The 21,557-nt window shown below is 37.6% G+C and overlaps 1 protein-coding gene across 2 annotated transcripts in view; it reads left to right on the top strand.

Moving 5' to 3' along the window:
* VAV3 (vav guanine nucleotide exchange factor 3) overlaps nt 1-21,557 on the top strand; it is a 329,840-nt gene that overhangs the window by 252,435 nt on the left and 55,848 nt on the right. For both annotated transcript variants that reach the window (XM_019746514.2, XM_019746513.2), the window contains exon 20: nt 17,942-18,078. In XM_019746514.2, the coding sequence (XP_019602073.2) occupies nt 17,942-18,078 (137 nt within the window). The remainder of the gene's footprint in view (nt 1-17,941; nt 18,079-21,557) is intronic.

Genomic DNA, 21,557 nt, shown 5'->3' with positions numbered 1-21,557 from the left:
GTCTTTCCCGAGGGAAGAGAGCTTTTGTTTGCACAAATGTGCCATCTACCTGCCAAGCCCACCCACAGGGGGTGCTCTTTCTGAGTCACCTACAGGGGCAGTATTGCCTACAGGTGGCCCTGGTGGCTGGCCATTGGAGTGACAGAGAATGCTGGGTTGTACCTGTGTTTATGGTCAGGACAAGGAGTTTTGGACTTTATTGTCCAGCAACCAGGGTATCACGAAAGGATTTTGTTTAACGACAAGAACAAAAATACTTTAATGAAATAATTTTATAACAGAAACAGATGTTAACTATATAAAGTTAGGGAGTGTAGATAAGCAAAACGTTCTTATAATTTTGCAAATCTAACACAACTACTGTTAACATTGTGGCATGTGTCTTCATAGAATTTTTCCTGGGCTTCTCTCTCCTTTTTAACAGAAATGTGGTCTCATTGTGTATATTACTGTTTTGTAACCTGCTGCCCCCCCCGCCCCCAACAACATATTTGAACATGATTCTGTATCATTAAGCAGTTTTCCATAACATTATTTTTATTTTTCAGCTTGCTATGAAATTATAAGGATGTGTCCTAGATTTAATTTAACCAAGTCCCTATTGCTATTCATTTAGATTGTTTCCAATTTTTTCATATCATAAACTGCACTGGAATGAATGTTTGGCGGATAATCCTAATTATGTTTTAGAAATTAACTTTTCCTTGTTATTTAAAAGCCCATGAATTTTTATAAGAGCGCTTTTTAAAGTCCCATTTTTTATAGAAAAAAATGTCATCCACATCATTACATGAACATACTTGCAAGCTCTCAGTAGCAACAGGACTTTTCCCCTCTTGTAGGTGCCTCTCCCCTGAACCCTTGAGATGATACCCTCTTGCCTTGTGTTTCCATAGCACTTGCAATTTCTCTACCATAAAACTCATAATGCTTTATAACAATTGCCTATATGTTTTGTTTTGTTTTTCACTGTTAGATTTCAAGTTTTGTGAGGGCAACGACGTGCCTCTCTTGTTTACTGTGTTTCCCCCAAAATAAGACCAGGTCTTATACCGTATTTCCCTGAAAATAAGTCCAGTTCTTATATTAATTTTTGTTCTAAAAGACGCATTAGGGCGTATTTTCGGGGGATGTCTTATTTTTTCATGTGCAACAATCTACATTTATTCAAATACAGTCACGTCATCTTCTGGAACATCGTCATAAGGTACTAAAGGCGTCCGTCTGGCTGACGATCTTAACTGGGGGTTATTTTTGGGGTGGGTCTTACTTTCGGGGAAACATGATATTACTCCCATTCTAAACACATAGTAAGCATTTGGAAGATTTAAAAAAAAAAAAGTAATAAATATGGGGATAAGTTAGGAAAAGATGAAGAAACAGAAGCCAAAAGCCAAAGTACCAGTAAATAGATTACTTCCTAGGGTCTCCTTCACTTTGCAGCCATAGTGAATGATGTTTTTCATACAGGGGGAAACGAATGTAAAGCGAGTTTCTGTGTGTTAGAGAGGAAAGCTATAAGGCCTGGTCACACCGTTTTTCTGTCTTTCTGGGAAGAGAGATGGATATCTAGAAAAACTGGCACATAAGTTAGTTTCTTTTCTAGTTGCCATGTTTCGGAGCCAAGGGAGCTAAACCTTCAAAATGCCTTCCCACTCACTTGTGATAATTAACATGAAAATTGCACAACTCAATCCAGCAAAAAACGGAATCTTCAAGTTTAGCACCTTGAAAGTGGCGTCCACTGTTAATGCTGTTATTCAAAGAATAATAGCTATGTGGGAAAGGTCTGCAAGGAAGAAAATCCCCTTTTCTAAGCATTACAGAGTTCAACATGCTATAACCTGAAACTAAGACAGGATAAATTCAGAAAGATAAACCATGGAGTGGGGAAAGAAGTGAGTAAATTTAAGATGAATCAGATTATCCATGAGAATACGTTTTAGATGCCAAGTGATTTTTAGTTGTAAGAGATGTTTTTTTTCCCTCACATATGTTGGCATTTTAGGAGCTTTCTTTTGTGTAGAGGTAGGAGACAGAAAAGTATAAATGTTTGTTCTTTTAAATTTAGTGTTCTGGCTATTTATCAGTTAAGATTGTGAAGATGGGCCCTGAGAAAGGTCTGGTTTAGCCCTCACTGACCTCCTTTTTGTTTCTCATTGGGGGCTTCATTACCTAGTCAACAGATTTTATGGAAAACTCTTTGTATATTTGAACTCATATATGAAAAGAAACCTTCAAAAGAAAACAAAGAACAGGTATTAATAGTTATGTATCCCTAAGACCTAACATAGTAGCTGCTTAATAAATATTTCCTTAAGAAATAGGACTAAACTGGGTTACTGTTCTATAAATTCCCAAAATATAATGTAAAAGCAGAAAATGTTTTTGTAGCTATGTACTTGTATGTCGTTATATTTACGTAAAAATAAAAGTGCTTCCTCATAAAAAGAGCATCCCGTTATCAGTACTCTGGGAGCACTTTAAGGAAGAAACTTCTGAATCCTAGCTGATTTTCTTTATGGCAATTATAAAGTGCTGGGATTTGTAGAACGCTTAAACGTGTAAGTGGTTCTGCTCTTTGACAGGAACATCTGTAGCCACTTATTTATTTATTAAAGTGAATTTCTTTGAATTTACCTAATCTCATTTCTTATGTATAGCTTTGAAGTAACCTTTATTCTCTAGCTGTATGTTTTATAATGGTAGACTCTATATTTACATGTTTGTAACTTTATTGGACTATTTATTTGAACAAGAGTGTTCCTTTTTTCAGTAAAAAGACATGTCGACTTACTGTACCCAGTAGGAGAATTGAAGCAAAATGACATTTAATGCTCACATTCTCGTATAAATTCTACACCAAAATAAAAAGTAGGACCCAAAATTGCAGAGTTTCTGGTTCTTTTTCTCCTGTGTGGCTGTACTATCGTGATAGCAATTAGTTATAATTCCTCTCGTGTGACTGTACTAATAAACTGAGTATTTAAGTTGCTGGACATACAGTTGTAATAATACCCATGAAGCACCTGAAAATATCACCGAATAGCAAGTATAAAAATGATGTTTTAATTTTCAGCTCCGTTTCATGTTTACAGTTTAATAGAACTTTCATCCTAAGATGTGTTCTATGGATAACAACATATTTTGCCACAATCTTTGCATTAAATTATGTGTTTTGCTGAACCTCTTGCAGCTGTGTGGACCTTCAGTTGACCTCTGTAGCTGTGTCATGCTGAGATCAAAAGTAATATGTTCAAGGTTATAGGAACCAGTGTGGTGCCTAAGAGCATATACACCCACAGGCAAGTCTCAGGACAAAATGTCAAGAAGAATTAAGTCCTCGTGTATAATGATTCTTTCTTAGCTTTCCTCTTCCGTACACTCATCATTGCCTGAGATAGCCAGAAAGGAAAAGTGAAGAGACCATAGGCTATGAAATTTGAAATTCTGCTTTAAAAAAAAAAAATTCTTATTTTTAGGCCGTCACTTTATAGATGTGGAATTTGCTCATAAATGTCATCTTTACACCACATTGACCTAACCTTTTTTAGATTGTTTTGTTTCATAACCTGAAGTCTGACTTTAATTAGTCAAGAAATAGAAGGGATTGTCTTCCCTGAAAAACCTGTGATGGGTTCTGCTGGGGCTGGAGGTTAGGCTCCTTTGCAGGAGTAACGTGTCTTCCTTTCCCGCTCTCCGGGGACCCTCACTGAGAGCATTACTGATGGACTGTCACAGGTAGTCAGAGACACAGGAGAAGGGCATAGCGGGTAGCACAGGGAGCGAGGATAATTTCTATATAACAGGACCTCCCGTTCATCAGCAGTTCAGTACCTTCTGCTGTCACTCAGTGCATCTTAGTCAACAAATCCAGACATAATCAAATGATGAAGATTTAAACAAAGGTCAGAGCAGTATTTCAGTGCATAGCAAATTGTGCTGGCTAACTGATGTTTGCTGAAAATAACTGTTTATTCTGCGTTTCTCATAGCCTTCATGATCAATATAGGATAAACTACTTTTTAAGGTCATTTAAACTCTTCAAAGTAGTATTTTATTAGAGAAAGGACCTTTCAGTAAAATTTTGAAAAACATTTGCTAAACCTGGGCCTCCCCACTTCACCTGACCTTGATGTTGTACCCTCTAGTGACCTCTGACCCCTGCTCCATTTCAGCCCTACATCCCCACAGCCACACCTTGGGCCTTGTCATCGTCCAGAGTTGTTCCATCTCTAATTAAATTCTAACATCTCATTCTGTCACCCACGTCTTAGGGCCCTGCTGCTCTTTGGCCCCTCTGCTGCCTTCCTGTGCATCAGCCCCCTCCGGTGTTCCCTGCCATGCCTAATCTGCTTAGTTTCTATGGCCCAACTCTTAGGTTGCCAGTGTCTGAATCAACCTGTCTTTGCTCATCTGCCTGAATTGCAGATTCCTGCTGAAGAAAGTCATTCATGCACGATTTGTGCTTCTTTCACTGTGGTGAGATGTATATGCCCCTCCCCTATGTCTGCTGATGCCTGCTTCCGGTTCAGCTTAGTGTCTATTTCCCCTTGAAATCTTCTCTGAGCTCCCTGGTTCAGGGGCTTCTGCTGAGCACTTCCATCATGACATGTCTGCCACTCGCATGGCACTGTTACACTGTAAGTGTGTGTGTCTTCCTCTCTGTCCCTACTAGATGCGGAGCCCTTTAAGGAAAGGGACCTTCTGAGACTCTCACTGTTGCATCCCTAAGGCCTCTCATATTTCTCGACTAAGTGAAACAACCAACAACAAGTCAAGGAACCAGACAAACCTGTAGATGAATATGTTTTAAGTATCTGTAGACTTCAAAGTAGTATATTTATGGGAAAGTACTTGTAACTTTTCAAAACGTTTTTAAACTTACTGTCTCAGTTTTGTGCAAAATCATTATATTTGGTCTTGGTGAAATTTGACAAACACAGATATATTCTGTGAGGTTCTTTTTATTTGGGAGACAAAAAGAAAAAGCAGTTTGGAAGACAATGGAAAGCTTGATATATATGGTACACTAGAGAAGTAGCTTATGAGTTTATTTGTTTGAGAAATAGTCCCTAAAGAAATCTTAGAATTGAGAAGGAATGTACTACTTAAGTTGCTCAAGTGTGCACCCTGGATTTTTTTAAATGTTGTGTTTACCATTCCCTCTTGGATGTTTAATTAAACTTGATAACTAAAAAACAAAAGTTACTGCCATGACTTATGTTTCTTAGTGGTTAGATCAAGAATGAATATATCATAAATTGTTAAATCCTTGAAGATAATAGGACAAATAAATATTAACTTGGTTTTGTCACATATGTTTGTCTTAAAATGAACATTCTGCTCTCACAAAGTAAAAATTTCTCTTGAAAATTAAATCACTGTTACCAAGTTTTTACCACATGCCAAGCACTATGCTTGGGATTAATAAAACAAAGGTGAATGATTTAGGGAGGAATACACATCTAATGATTGTATATTTAGGCGGTCTCTGCCCTAAATATACAAATAGTGTTTTGTGATTTTTGTAATGAATGAAAATGTTTTTGGTTTTCTATATACACAGTGGTAAAAAATTTTTATAGGGAACAAAAAAAGGAACTTTACTGTCACAAATTATACCCTATAGCTTTAAAGGCAAAACAGGATATCCTTATTGTTAAAACCTGAAAAAAATTCTTTGACTAGATTTTCAGAAGAGCTATAGCTCCTAGGTAGATGGAAATGAGGGCCTCAGCAAATGTTTATTGATTTTTTTAAAATTAAAGTTTATTGGGGTGACAATGGTTAGTAAAGTTACATAGGCTTCAAGTGTACAATTCTGTAATACATCATCTATATAGCACATTGTGTGTTTATTGAATTTTTGAACAGAGTTACTAATTGATGTTATTCCACAGAGCCAATGCCCAAGTACAGAACTACGTGAAATATTCTTTTCTACACAGAATTATGCCTGTTTTTTGTCGTCCTTGAGCTCAAGCAGATTTTTTTGCTGTGACCTCATTAATATTAGGTTCTCAATACATGCATATTGAAAGAATTGTTTTGGCATATATTGGGTTAAACCATAAGAAATTGCCCCTTTTTGTACTTCAGAAACAGTCAACAGCAGCCAATTTCTATGATTCACCCCTGTATGTATCACATTTCCATGATGGGATGAACACTGGCAAAGAAAGAGAACTTTTGTTCGTTGTCCTGGAGGAGTTTGTCATAACCAAGGAGCGAGAAACACACAAATGAAATGATCAGACTGTCCAAGAACTCAGGAGAGGATCGTTTTTTAATAGGGTCAGCCATTTTTCATGGTAGATAAAGTTAATGAGAAATCAGTGCTTTGGTTTTAGACTTCAGTGTCATATTAGTATGTTATGTGTTATATTCAGGTGTTTTTGTAAATTGTAATTGTATGTGAGCTTTGTGTTATGTGTCACTGGTGTCTTGAGAAGTGAGGCAGAACGTCTATTTCAGGCTGTCTTTTCTGTGCATAATCCTGTTCTTACTAGCATAACCACCTTCCCGATGATTCATAAAGTTTTGGCACAATCCCTTATTTTATCATTTGTATTTTTCTTTTCAGTCCACAGTTTACATGTTAATAATTATTGCTTTTATTATTATTTTTTATTATACCCTTAGGATGTAGGTGCTACTTTGTTTTTATTTTTATTATTTTTCAGATCATTAGAATCAACTGGATGTCTAACCATTGAACAAGTTGAAATCATAGCATGATTTTGATATTTAAGGTTGAGGAAAGAAGCTCTTTATGTAGCACAAAAAAAGGGGGTGGCAGGAGGACTAAAAATTTAGGGAGTAAATAAAGCTAACCTTAAAGAAGTAGGGGGGGAAAGGACTAGAAAGAAAAATAATAGTTTTTGAATTGATAGGTGACAGAGAAAAAAAAAAATCAAGGTGTTTTTTTTTGAAGGGGAAAAAAAAATACCAATACTATTCTTAAAGTTGATATTCTACATACATTTCAAATATTTTAAATTGAGAAATTGTAGAGGATAAAAGCTTTGTAGGTTAACCTTAATGTTTTAGTATTCCCAATCAATTTATAGGAAGGAGGCAGAATATGTACTCCCAGTGTGATAATTCTAGGGCTATAGAGATTTTGAAATGAAATCTCTGAACTTCCTACAATAATTTCGAGGGTCTGTTGTTGCTTATAAAACTATCATTCCCATTGGAATATTTTGCATCTGATTCTTTCTCAGCTTCCTTGGGAAAAGGTAGTGCTTTATTCATTAAGTATTAAAATCTGAAACAAACATGTATGACCTTTCCATAATTTATTTTTCCTAGTCAACTCAAGATTCTACCGGGGTATCTATTGGAACAAACACCATTTTTTGCTTTTAGTTAGCTATATGTAACTGGTCTTGAGTTGTTTTATATGTAAATAAAAATATTTGACTAAATTGTCCTAAGAACCTTCTTTGATAGAATCATTATTCCATGCTAATGTACAGTGTTTCCATTGCCTAGAACACTATTATTTTAAAAGAATATATAACTCAGTGTGGTTTCTGTTATACTTCCCTCTCCTTGTTATAGTTTTAAGAAACAGCGTTCCTGAGAAAGGGACAATGTTTTCAGTTTATGTATATTCTTATGTAGATATGTTGGTTGTTGATCTTTGGCTCCAGTGAAAGGGAATATAAACAAACATTTTACCACGTTAAAATGAAGACACCGAGCCAACCTCCTCCTGTGAAACATAGCTGGTTTTGAGTGATAATTATATGTTCACTTGATTTCAAACTGATAAATTTATACACTCAGTCTGCTCCCATCTGAATCCCTAAGATTGTAACTAACTGGTTCTATCTGATTTGAATTCCTGTTTTCATTTCAGAAAAAAAGTTAAGGAGGGAAAAAAGAGTCAAGGTAAACAATAAGGAAGAAACTAAACCTCAAGTTAACTGTCATATATTGTGATGGCTCATGGATCCTCAGAGTTTGAAAATGGCTCATAAAGGTTTTTAAAGACTTAGCAGGCTAGAAGTTCTTCCAAATTAGTAATTTCAGTGTAGTGCCATTTTATAAAGAGGAGATGGCTCTTTTCCTTTTCCTTTTTCTATTTCAGAAGTTCATTATAGAAGTATGTTCATAAGAAGGATGAAGAGATTATTCCATTTACATGCATTTTTATGTAATACGTTGATTGTTGGTCTCTGACCAAGGGGCTCCCTGGCCTCTCAAAAAATCAGCACGTCTAAAGGACGGTCCAGAGTCTTTTGCTTTCTCTGGAACTTTGCCAGGCAGGAATACCAATTGCACTTGTTCCTCATTTTAACTTATAAATCAATAAATGTGTCTGCACACATCTGACTCTTTGGGGAATGCAACTAAAGATGCTCTCAGCTACTCAAGCAAGTGTATCCCAGAAAGGAGGGAGGTCAAGAGAAAAGAGAATAATAGATAAGAGCAAGGCAAGTGAAAGGATGAGACTAGGGCAGACTGTTTTGAGAAAGTATAAGCTACTTTCTGTGTTAGAACTTGTGTTATTTTTATGTTGGTGAAGCAGTTGAGTGTATAGGAATAAAAAAGGATTCTTTTTCCATAAATGATCTAAGTCACCTAAGTTAAAGTATTCAGGATGTGTATAAATTATTAAGAGAGTCATTATTAAGGAATTTTAAGAAATATATTAGCAGTTCTGCACATTAAAAATTATTTTCTGCAAAGCTTCAGATACATGTCGCATAGGGATAGTTATAGGTAAAAGAATAAATGAAACAGTTTAAAAGCATGTCAGAAGTAATTGATGAAGTGATAGTTTGCCAATAAATCTGAATATTTTTATTATTAATAGCTAAATTTAATTATGAAAATAAATGTTTTTCATACAAATTTAGGCAGTACAAATACATAGAAAAGAAAAGGAGAGGAAACAGATAACGAGTAAACAAGTAACTAGATGAATTACAAGTTAAGTTTCATAATATAGACTGTCTTGGCTGGACCCACTTGCTCAAGGTGGTTATACAACTGCAGAAAGGTCAGTATGACAAAAAGCAGTGAAGTATGAGATTTAGACAAGGTGAGATTGGAGAGTTATCAGGGGCCAGAAAATAGATGGTCTTTGTAGGCTATGGCCAGGGGTTCAGATTTAGTTCTAAGTGCAGTGGGAAGGGTTTTAAATAGGAGACTGCTAGTATATGATTCATATTTTGAAAAAGCCATTCAGGTAGCTGTGTGGAGGATAGTCAAGCATCATAAGAGTGGATGAGGAAAGGTAGAAATAAAAATGGGAATAAATAGTTGATTAGAGCACTATTTTGGAGGTGTAATCGTGTGTGTGTTTGTGAATTTGGAAGGGTGGCTACTGGGGGAGAAGCATACCTTTTTCCATCTTTCTTCCAAAAGATTAATTGAGATCAAGAACACGATCTTTGTCACCTAGGTGCTCATAGTCTAGTACCCATATGTATAAACTCTACAGAGACTGCACATAGAAAGATGCTTGTGGTCTAGTGTGTATGTTTTATACTAGCTAACTAAATCATTGTGGTGCAGTGAGTGGTATTGAAGCAGGAAGCATGAACATCTAAGGGAGCACACTCGTATGTTTAAGGCACTTAACCCACACTTAAAAGAATATCAGTAGGTTTCTGAGCAGAAGTGATATTTGAGTTTTAAGGAATGAGAGGAGTAAGTCAGATTTTTTTTCCCCCTTGGGTGGGGTATGAGCTGGGTATGCAGACAGCAGCACGTATATGCCAGGAAGTAGGTGCAACATGTGAATGAGAACTTGACCTGTTGGGTACATTTCAAATCATTCAACAGGATGGATGTATAAAAAGAGTGATGGAATGGGTCAGACCCTCAAGAATATGTATATCATTTAAAATTTTATCAGTTGCTTTCATGCAAGTCACTGAGCATTTTCTTCTGTACTTCAAGCTCATTTCAGTCTGAGAGTCTTCATGTATATTCAGCTTACCTGTTAAATTCCCACCCGTCCCCCCCAAATGATTACTGACTCTCCTCAGGTCTTCAACTTGACCCGATCACCTCCTAAAGAAATCCGCCCCCTCCCCCAAACACACACCCTGGCCACTCTCTAATCTTTTCTAAATTCTTTTTTATAATACTTATATTGGATACGATCATATTTGTCTCTTTGTTTTTATGTTTGTCTTCTCCAATAAAATATGAGCTTTATGAAGGAGGAGCATATCAGTCTTATTTCCAGCATTCTCGGTCAGTACCTGCGCATGAACGATCTGTAAATATTTGTTGAATAAATGAATGCATTCATAGAACAAAGAATGAAAACTAGGTTATTGCAAAGTGCCCTTAATCGTTTTCACTTTAACTTTTTCTTATCCGTTAGAGATTCTTTAGGATAAGATGGTGAAGATTTTATTTAACATCCTCAATTTATTAAAGCATCCTCAATTGCTTTGGGGATGGGGGTTTCTGCTGGGAGGGTAAGAAAACAGCCCAAGAAATCTTCGTAATAGTCACTCCAGATCTCAGTACGTTCCACGAAGGAGGAGACTACAGCAGGCTTTACGGGAATCTTTCAGGAGCGGCAGTTCTAGAAAGTATTAATCCCTGTTGTCTCTTCTCAGAAGTCAGAACCCATTGTTCCCTGCTGACTTACAGAGCTGCCTGTTGTTTTCATGTTCTGTATGAGCAAATTTGCTCATCTTATTTCTCCTCCTCCAATGCAGGCTGCCCCCTCAGATACTCCCATTCAAGCCTTCTCCTCAGACCCTGGTGTCTCATAGGCTGGCCTCCTTTACTGCAAGCTTTGGCTTAATCACCATCCCTGATCCACTGGGCTGTGGTCAGAATAGCCGAATGCTGTGGTTTAAGTGATTATACCTTTTTGTAGAAAGAACGACATGTAGCCACTTGTCCACAGATTCACCGAAGTGCATGTGGGCATGTCAAGCCCTCGCAGTTCCATAGATTGCCAAGTATAATGTACATTTATTGAGGAGCGTTGGGGCTCTGTCTTTGAAATTTACCAGTGGGTGTTATTACTTTCCTCCTTGGGGAGCTCTCCGTCTTTCACCACAGGAAGGAGAGTATGGCCTCCTTTTTCCTGATCCCTGGGGTAACACTGGACCCCCAGTAGGGATTCAGAGGACCCCCAAACATACACTATTCGGTATCAGGTGACCTCTTCTCTGCCACAACCTCATTTCCTGAACATTCCACAGAAGGAGCAGCCCGCAGCCAGGAGGACTGAACTAGGAGTCAGGAAAGAGTGGTTTAGTTCCATTTCTGCTTCCAACTAGCTGTTTGACTTTAGGCACTTTATTTACCATTTGGTTCTTAGTTTCATAAGGTAGACAATGAGGTGGTTGGACTGGGTGATCATGCTCTTACTTGGAAATTGCATGATTGTGTTCTTTTTTATCTGTAAAGATGTTGAAATAGCTCAGTCTGTGCTCCTCACACTGGGCTTCTCCCAACCCCAGGAGGGGTCGTTTTCTAGTCTGACAAACCCATGGCATATTCTCCTGGAGCTTTGATCTTATTTAAAGATTTTAGGGGAACATTTGTTTTTCTTCACTGAAACATATGTATTTGATAGAACAGAATGTTAAAGTTACATGGATTTTTAAACACTATGTGGGGACAGAGTTCCAGAGAGCAGTTTCCAGGCTCTCGGCCTCGCGTGGGGAGGTGCTGGCTCGGGTAGTGAATGACCATCAACTGTGATTGGTTGGCCATCAGCTGTAACTGGTTAGCCAATTGGCTACTGATGTAACTGCGGGGCTGCGTTGATTGGTTGGTTGGTTGGCATGCAGAGAAATGAATGGCAGACTACAGATCATGTGGCTACTACTGCGTGTGTCTCCCCCGGCTGCCAGAGAGAACATGGTGATATGACTCACCTACCTATGGCTCCGTGGGTGTTCCTTTTTGGCCTTACCATGTCCTGTGTTCTTATGTGGGGAGCGGGACCAGGCGCCCCGCAGGCCGCCCCGCATGACACACTACATGGAATTTTATATTTTTTTAATAGGAATTGTATAGTTCTTTTATATTTAGTAGCCTATAAAATCTTTTTAATAAATGTAAACAAAACTTCCAAAGGCATTATTATATCTTTCACCCTTGATTTACTAATATTCCAATAGGTAGTGCCAAAGAGTGGTTAGTCAGTGTTTATAAAGTTGGAGGAAGGTATTTCTGTCTGATCCTTGTTTTTATATGAACAATGACTGTTGTTTTCTTCATTTGACTCATCACTGTTTATAAGAGTAAAGTAGCCTTCTCTGGGTGCACATTTGTGGAGTAATTTGTGGGGAGTGTTTCCTCTGTGAACAATTAGTTCTTTTAGACCAGTTTGTTTTCCACCAAATTGTCTGCTTCAGTTGTAACAGATGGTTTCCATGATACGGCTCCTTTTGCTTCTCTGTGAAGACCACACATGAATGAAAGTGCCTTGTGTAGTTGGAAGGGCCCACACAGTGGACAAGGGAAGCCCAGCATCCAGCATCCCAGACCCCCTAACTTACCAGCTGCTCAGTCTAGTCAGCCTGATCATCAGACCTGATGGTTAGATCGTGAACTCATATCAGGAAGAGCCCGGATGTTCATTTAAAGAGGATTTCGTTGGAAAGATGCCAAACAACACTTATTTACTGTTGTTTTGTCAAAAGCGAGTTTGGAACTGTAGCTGTCGGTCATGGTGCCTTGCTCATGGACCCACGAGAATGTGATTCCCAAACCTGGCCTGTGGATTTGGGAACCACACCTGGAATCTTATAGAAAAGGTAAAATACGTATTTCAGATCTTACTGAAAACTTAGCAAAACAAATTCCCTGAACTTTTTATTGAATGGCATCTTTTGAAAAAGTTCCCGCTAGACAAGAGCCCACGCCCAGTGGTATTGTTGTCTGCAAGTCCCTGTCTGTTCAGTGGACAGCGGGCTCTTCCAGGGCGGGAAGCTTGCCCTTGCTCTGCTCTCAAACCACCATGCTCAGCACTTACGGAGCGCTCCAGACATTTAAGGACTGAGTGGATATGTCACGCTTGTGATCAGGTTCGCAGGATAAACCAACAGCATCTTCTGAAATCTCCTAAAGCTAACAAACTTAAGTTATTCTTATGGCTGTGTTTCGATTTTAAATTAGGACTCAGAGGTGAAAGGTCAGCACATTCCTGGCAGCCCATTTAGCTAGTGCACTCTCAAGTTATTGCTCTGAGGAGGCCCATTGCATTAGGGCGGGAAGTCAGGAATAGATACCAATCTATATTGTGGCAGTGACTGTTCTTAGAAGCCACAGCGATTGGTACCGGTACAGTGGGTTAGGTTCACTGAAGTTTGAGGGTTTATGTGAACATTATAAGTGAAATAGTTTATATCTGGCAAACTTTCTAATAGGATTCTCCCTGGAATAAACTTTTTTTTTTTTAAAGCACATCTTAAGATTTCTTGGCATGTGTCACTATTCGTGGCATTGTATTCAGATTTGAAAGGAAATCTTGCTTCTGATTCCAGTTTTAAAACCACTTCTGTATTGTTTTGGGAAACTAGTGTTTCACATAATTACATTGGCTTCAACTTTATTTAATCAGAATCCTATGACTACCGTGTTTCCCAGAAAATAAGACCAGGTCTTATATTAATTTTTGCTCCAAAAGACATATTAGGGTGTATTTTCAGGGGATGTCGTATTTTTTCATGTACAACAATCTACATTTATTCAAATACTGTCATGTCATCTTCTTCTGGGACATCGTCATAATGTACTAAATGCGTCCGTCTGGCTGATGATCTTAACTGGGGCTTATTTTCGGGGTAGGTCTTATTTTCGGGGAAACATGGTATTATTAGAGTATAACTATCATTTTAATATTGCTGATTCTTCCATTTGTTAATTTTTCATGCCTATGGATGACTTGGGGACCCAGATTTAAGACTAAGCATAATTACTGGTGCAAACAAAAGTTAAAGGGCAAAATTGTCCACAAGTTATATATTAATATAGTTAGCTATACAGCAAAGCGTTTATCATAGGGTATAAAACAAGCAAAAATAACTAAATATTTGGCAGGAGATCTAATTTTGTCTTAGCCATTTAAATTATATTCCCTTAAAGATGATTGATTATATGAAGTTTTGGGAATTTCCAAGATTGCTTAACTATATATGTTGAAATTACCTATGATTGCTTTGAATTTAATATCTGAAGGCAGTTGCAGTATAAATTTTTAGATTTCCATGAGCAAGCCTGTAACCGTACCAACATATCCATTGTAAATGCAGTTCTGGAGCAGAAAGAAAGTAATTAGCTGTTGGATCTGTTTACTCAAGAAGAAAGAAGCAGCTTTCTGCGATGAGTTATGAGTTTACAATATAATAGAATTTGTATTTTTTAAATCAGTGTTTAGAATAACTTTTGGCTATTTATTCCCAATTGGTCATGGTCAACGAGGGAAATTGCCATTCTACTTTTGTAGTTGTATACTGTTTTGCATCTCCGAATTCCTTGAAGTGTGGAAAACCAAAGGAAAAGATGAACAGTCTGTGTGTTTTTTTTTTTTTTTTTTTTTTTTTTTTTTTTTTTTTTTTTTTTTAAGGAACTAGGGATTTTAAGCCTGAACCAATTTTGAAAAGCTAATCTATAAAAAGGAGATTTGCCTTCTTCAGCATAAATCCGAAGGGAAGGAGGCAGGTCAATGGAGAGAAGTTACGCAGGGAGATTATTGAGTAAGTTTCAGATACAGCTTGTTAATAAGCTGTATGCAACCATGACTGAGTTGTCATAGGGTTGTGTAGTGAATGTTCTGTCCTGGACATTTTTAAACAGAGGTTAAAACCCTGTCAGGGATATTTTATAAGGGGAGACAAAAACTTACATGAAATCAACACAAAATGGCTATTCGAAATATGAGCATCGGCAAATCTAATTTCTTCTCCATTCTTGATCTCATTTATGAGGCGTGATGCCTGCTGTGGCAGTAGATTGTGTTAACAATTATATTGATGGTTGAGTGCTGACGTAAAGTTTAACCCACTCCCTCTCTTCTTATTTGCATTGCATTTTTTTCTATTAGTTAACATGATTGTGTTCACCTTCTTAGCAATGTTACCGTGTCTTTTTTAATCAAAGAAAGGAATGTAAAGGGGCCTTTTGGAAAACAGCCGTTCATCCCATCAGTGCCATAGCTTTTCTATCATATGCAGGCACCTGAGGCAAGGGGCAGAGTGTCAGAATTCATCATGCCGCTGTGCCCTTGCTTTATTCCTTTTATCCTTTGATCTGTGGCCCTGACAACAGATCATCCTGAAACAGGAAGTGCTGACCAATCACAAATAGATAGCTAAAGAGCATCCTAACAAGTGACCAAAAAATATGAATTCCATTATATTATAAATTCAGAACTCTTCCCACAAGAAAAGGCATATAAGTCAAATAAATGCTATAATTTATAAATCATTCAGGGCAGAATTCAGGCGAATCACAGCATTTTTTTGGCTACCACCTGGGCTCGAGCATAATTCGTGGCGAAGGTTTTGTCTTACGAATAGGGTCAGCAACATACCCTATGCTTGTATGCGACTGGTTCAACTTGTCAAATGAAGCTCATAACCAAAAAGAAAGTAATAGCAGAAAAGATAAGTGAAAAAATTAGGGGTAAGCAAGACCGAAACCAAGTCCATCATTCTGAAGACCACTTAGTCCTAAGTCCGAAGACTACTTGGGTCTCATTTCTTGACTGGAGTATATTAATTTATGTACTTTTTTCAATGTGCATGTTATGATTTTACTAGGCCATATGTTCTGGGCACTCCAGTCCATCAGGAAAGATAACTAAGGCAACTTGGCTCCATACCTGACATTTCACAGCCTTCTTATGTGGCCTGGGCATTCCGTATTGTAATCTCTATTCTATCTTGGGTTGGTGAAATGTCATCAAACTTAATTTTTTTCCTAACTACTCAACATTTTCAATAATTTCTCCTTGAGAATGACTACCTTGGGCATGTTGGGAACAAAAGAACCGCCATTTCCACCACTGGTCACATGATACTGCTTCGTTTTGTCCTCGTGAGTCTTGGCCACAGAAACAGCTGCTGTGAAGACCTGGGACCTTCTGAGCACTCAGCTGCTCCCAGTATTTGAGGCCATATCAGTGATTTCAGGTTTCAAAACTCTTCTTTTGTGCCTTTAGCCTTTGTTTTTCTAAAAAAAATGACACATAAACAAAATTATTAAGGGAGCGGCTGAATGAAATGCTTTCCTTGCTCTAGAAATGCCCAATAAAACCGAGCCGGAGGCTAACTGCAGGGGCTCTGCCCCCACCCCACATTCCACGTGGAATCACTATCATGCAAACCAGACTTCATGTAAACAAATTCTACTTTAGACTTCATCCTCTTCCATGTATTGGACTTCTAAGTCAGCTGTTATGTGCATGGGATATTAGGTATCATTTTAAATGAACAATGGCAGCCTAATAGAAAGTGTAACATAAACTCTCTCTCCACTCAAGGCATTTACAGTGTGCCAAGAGCAGGTCTGATAAACACCTCACTGAGATGAATTCTCTTGTCGAGTGTTGTTTTGGGGAGTGACAACAAAGTCTGCTGTTTGTGTAAGGGTGTCCCCCCCCCCCCCTTATAACATCTGGTAAGGAAATGCTCTGAAAAAGAGGTGGGGTTAAAGTCATCCCTCCAGAGGTTTTGTAGCACCAGAACTGGAGCAAAGGGGAGGTGAGGCAATTCGTAACATGTCTCAGCAGTTACAGCAGCTCAATTGGGGTGAAGGGCTCAATGTTTTTCAGCCCTTCTGCCATCTGTTTGGACAGATAAAAATGTGTTCGCTTAAACTTTTTAGTACTGTTTCATTTCCAACACTTGTTTTCTCCTCTTTGGGAGGATTTTGAAAACTGATTTTTGAGGACTTTCTTAAACTGTTCACTCTAGCATTTCATATAGATACTGGTCTTTTCTAGGTCACTGGGACATCTAGAATTCAACGACATTCATCTTCCTTTTAGTGCAGCATTTTCAGACAGTTACTCTCTCAGCACAGTCAATCATCAGAATAAAATGTCTTGAAGTGTAATTAGCAATGATTTAAGTTCCTGAATGTGCAACACATCTCCTGTTTATGGGTGATCTCACTCCTACAAGGGAACAGTTTCACCTCGAAATGAAAAAGTGACTGTGAGGTTGTCCATTTGTGACACTATTGGTGCAATTAAGCCCATGGCCCATGTGCAGTTGAAGCTGCTGCTCTCAAAAATGAAATATTAAACTAAGGTCTCATTGCACATTCAAAGAAATACAAAAAAAAAAAAAAAAAAAGTGGGGGATGGATCTGTATTTCAAGTATTGTTGGTACTATTGGCTTAGACATGTTCCCTTTATTGGGTCTGTTTTGCAAGCCTAAATTTGAGCCTGAAGAATTTCTCCGTATAAATGTCTTAAGTATTGCAGTGGCACATCCATCACATTTTTGCTTTTGAATTACAAAGATAACCTTAAGATATGAGCCTTATACTGGGCAATGTGATACATACACAGAAAGGGTGAGCCGCCCTAGTGATGAAATCAGCCAGTGCCCAAGAGGAAAGTAATAGGCAGAGAGGATAGAGTTGATGAAAAAATTGATTCTTTTCCATTAAACTGTACGTGATGTGTGTTTTATGAAGCAAGCGTCAGCTAAAAGAGAAATATTTTTTCAACTAAAAATAGCTTGACGGTGAGCAAGAGGAAAAATATGGAAGGGATCAGGGGATAAATATATGTCTTACTGCATTACCATCTCAAATTACGAGAAAGTTGAAAAGCATCCCATTGTAGTGACTTCAGATGTTTACTTGAACTTGGTGCTATTAAAACTTTTAATGTTAATAATGGCGGTTTGGTTTTTTTTCTAAGTACACTTGGACTTCACCCATCATTGTTTTCTCCATTCTAAAAGTTGTGTTGCTTATTTTCAGGTTTACCAAAGATGCAGGTCATTAGGAACTACACTGGGATACCAGCCCCTGCTCTTCATGAAGGACCCCCATTACACATCCAGGCAGGGGACACAGTTGAACTTCTGAGCGGAGACGCACACAGTCTGTTTTGGCAGGTATGATCTAAATTACAGTTCTGTAGATTTAATGAATGCTCTATGACGATTGAAACGATAAAACTCTTGTCTTTAGAAACTGATTGCATGCTTTCAGCTTCAAAAATTTTACATGATGTGGGAAAAAATATTTTTTTATTAATCGTGCTCATATTTACCAATGCCAAAGTGGGAAAGGGCATTAGAACATGAAAGAAAAAAATGTCAGTGCTGCGAATCATAATTACCATTTTTATTAAAAATTCATATTTTGTGAGGGCATTTTTTCCCAAACCTAAGACCTATAGGTCTGATCTAATTTGCATGACTTTAATATATTAACAGTTCACTTAAAGGGAACTAGCTAATTAGCTTGCCAGTGGTCATTTCCGGTCATATTTGATTTGTCCCTACCCACAGTATTACCTGAGATTCTCAGAGGTGCTCTGGGCATTATGCATGAAATATATAAAATGTGAAAAGTAAGTGAGCATGCTGATGCTTGCTGGTGATGCAATCTCTCTTGTCCAGTAAGCCTATCTTTGGTTCAAGGATTTTGTTAACTGAGGCACATATGACATCGTGTTAAGGTTTGATGAAGCTGGATGGTAGAACATTGCTGTTCATTAAGTTAATTCTCTATTTTTATATGTATTGTAGAACTATTTTCCAACAAAATTAAAGAGTTTGCGAAAAATCTCTAACACATAAGTGAAATTTGGTTAGAGGTAGAGAGATTAAGTAGAGAAGGACTGTTTGATAATACTCCATCGTGTACATGTGTAATAATAGCTATTTTGTTTGCTTAAAACTTTTATTGTCTTTCGTCTTGTTACAGAAGAATGCTCCTAGATTGCACATTTATTTTCAATTACACTTCCCTTGCTATAACCAAAGACTTTTCCAAAGCTCCACTATTCTTCAGTATCTTATTCCTCTCCTACCTCATCCTTCCCCCCAAAAGAAAAAGAATGACAGACTTAAATTCTACTGACTCTGCAGTCCACTCTGCATCTCCCCACCCATACCTGCTCTTGTACCCATAAAATTCCTCTTATTCAAGACTTAGTTTTCTTCTTGGATTTTCCATGTCATCTTCCATCAGCTGGCTCTTGATCCTTACATTTTCAACTTCACTCTCTCCATTGACTCCTTTTCTATAGCATATAAATGAGCTTGGGCTCCTATCTTAAAACACATAACTCAACCTTTTGTCTGATTATGTCAGTCTTCCACTCCTCGGCTCCCTCTCATCCTCTGCCTCTCTCATTCCCAAAGCAAAGCTTCTTGAGAGAGAAGTCTACACTCAGTCTCTACTTCCTTCTGTTCTATTCATAATGCAGCCTCCTGCAGAAACGATTTCTACTTGGATCACTAATACCACTTTTTTTAAAAACACTTTTGAGATATATAATAAATTGCACATAACACCTATTTAAAGTGTATAATTTGACAAGTTTTGACAAACGTGTATACAAGTGAAACCACTGCTACAATCAAGATTACAAAACAGTCCCCCTCAAATTTTGTGTGCCCCTTTGTAATTTCTCCCTCCTGTCCCTGCCTGCTGCCCCTCCCCAACCCACAGGCAACCACTGTTCTGCTTCCAGACTCTAAATGAGTTTGCGTTGTTTAGAATATTATATAACACATCATATCATTTATATTCTTTTTTGTATGGCTTGTTTTACTCAACTTAACCATCTTGACGTTTAACTATGTTGCTGTATGTAACAATAGTTCTTTCTTATTTTTTGAGGTATGATTGACATACAAAAAGCTGTACATATTAATATACAATATATGCAACTTGATGAGGTTGGACATAAGTATACATCCTTGAAACCATCACCACAAATTTTTTTTTTTTTAAGACTTTATTGGGGAAGGGTAACAGGACTTTATGGGGGAATAGTGTGTTTTCTCCCAGGACCCATCAGCTCCAAGTCAAGTTGTTGTCCTTTCAATCTTAGTTGCAGAGGGTGCAGCTCAGCTCCAAGTCCAGTTTCCATTTTCAATCTAGTTAGGGAGTCGAACCGGCAACCTTGTGGTTGAGAGCGCACGCTCCAACCAACTGAGCCATCTGGCACCTGGGAGCTCAGTGGCAGCTCAGCGGCAGCTCATTGTCTTCACTTTTGTTGTGGAGGGCGCAGCTCACTGGCCCATGTGGGAATCGAACCAGCAACCCTGTTGCTCAGAGCTCGCGCTCTAACCAACTGAGCTGTCTGACCACCCCCGTCACCACAATTCTTGCCATAAACCTATCCATCACCTTCAAACATTTCTGCCCATCTTCTTGATTTATTTTGTGTGTATAATAAGAAAGCCTTCCATTTTAGCAATTTTTAAAATATATATTACAGTATTAGTAACTATGGACTCAATGATGTACAGTAGGTTTCTAGGTCTTATTTATCTTACATAACTGAAACTTGGTACCCTTTGACTAATACCTTCCATTTCCCTCTTCCTCCAGGCCCCGACAACCACCATTCTGTTCTCTATTTCTATGACTTTGACTATTTTAGATTGCTGATATAAGTAGAGCCATGACATGGAGGCAATCTAAATGTCTGTCAATGGACAAATGGATAAAGAAAATATGATATGTACATACAATGAAAGAAGGAAACATGGAATAAATTAGAGGACATTATGCTTAATGAAATAAGTTCTTTCTTTTTATTGCTGATTATTATTCCATGTATGGATATAGCACAATTTATTTATTAGCCTATTGATGGACTTAGAGGTTATTACCACTTTTTGGCTATTAAAATTAAAGCGTCTGTGAGCATTCAAGCATAGGTCTTTACATGGACATGTGCTTTCATTTTTCTTAGGTAAATACTGAAAGGGAATGTATGGATCATATCTAGATATATGTTTAACTTTTTGAGAGACTACCAAACCATTTTTGTAAATGACTTTCTGTTACATTTCTACCAGCTATATGTGACAGTTCTGGATGCTCCGTGTCCTGGCTGACACTGGGTATGGTCAGCCTTTTCAATTTTATCTATTCTAACAGGTACATAGTGGCATCTTGTTGTAGTTTTCATTTGCATTTCTCTAATAACTAATGATATTGAGCATCTTTTCAGGTGCTTATTTACCATCCATATGCCATTGGTAATGAGTCCTTGTTCAAATATTCTGTCTTTTTTTTAATGAATTGTGTGTTTCTTTATTACTGAGTTTTGATAGTTCCTTATATATTTTTGGTACAAGTCCTTAATAAAATATATTATTTCTGTGTGTTTTATCTTTGCCCGCAGCATGCCTTTTTATTATCATAATGTTATACATAGAGCAGAAGTTTTTACTTCTATTGTAGTCCAATTTGTTAATTTGTTCCTTTGTAGATCACGCTATAGACATTCTGTCTAAGAAACCTTTGCCTACCCCAAGGTTACAAAGATGTTCTCTTGTATTTTCTTCTAGAAGTTTTATAGTTTTAAGTTCTACAATTAGATTTATGATCTATTTTGAGTTATTTT

The sequence above is a fragment of the Rhinolophus sinicus genome, linkage group LG14 (genome assembly GCF_036562045.2).
Source record: "Rhinolophus sinicus isolate RSC01 linkage group LG14, ASM3656204v1, whole genome shotgun sequence".
Classification (NCBI taxonomy): domain Eukaryota; kingdom Metazoa; phylum Chordata; class Mammalia; order Chiroptera; family Rhinolophidae; genus Rhinolophus; species Rhinolophus sinicus.
The sequence above is the reverse complement of the archived record's forward strand: the minus strand, read 5'-3'. Positions and strand labels throughout refer to the sequence as shown.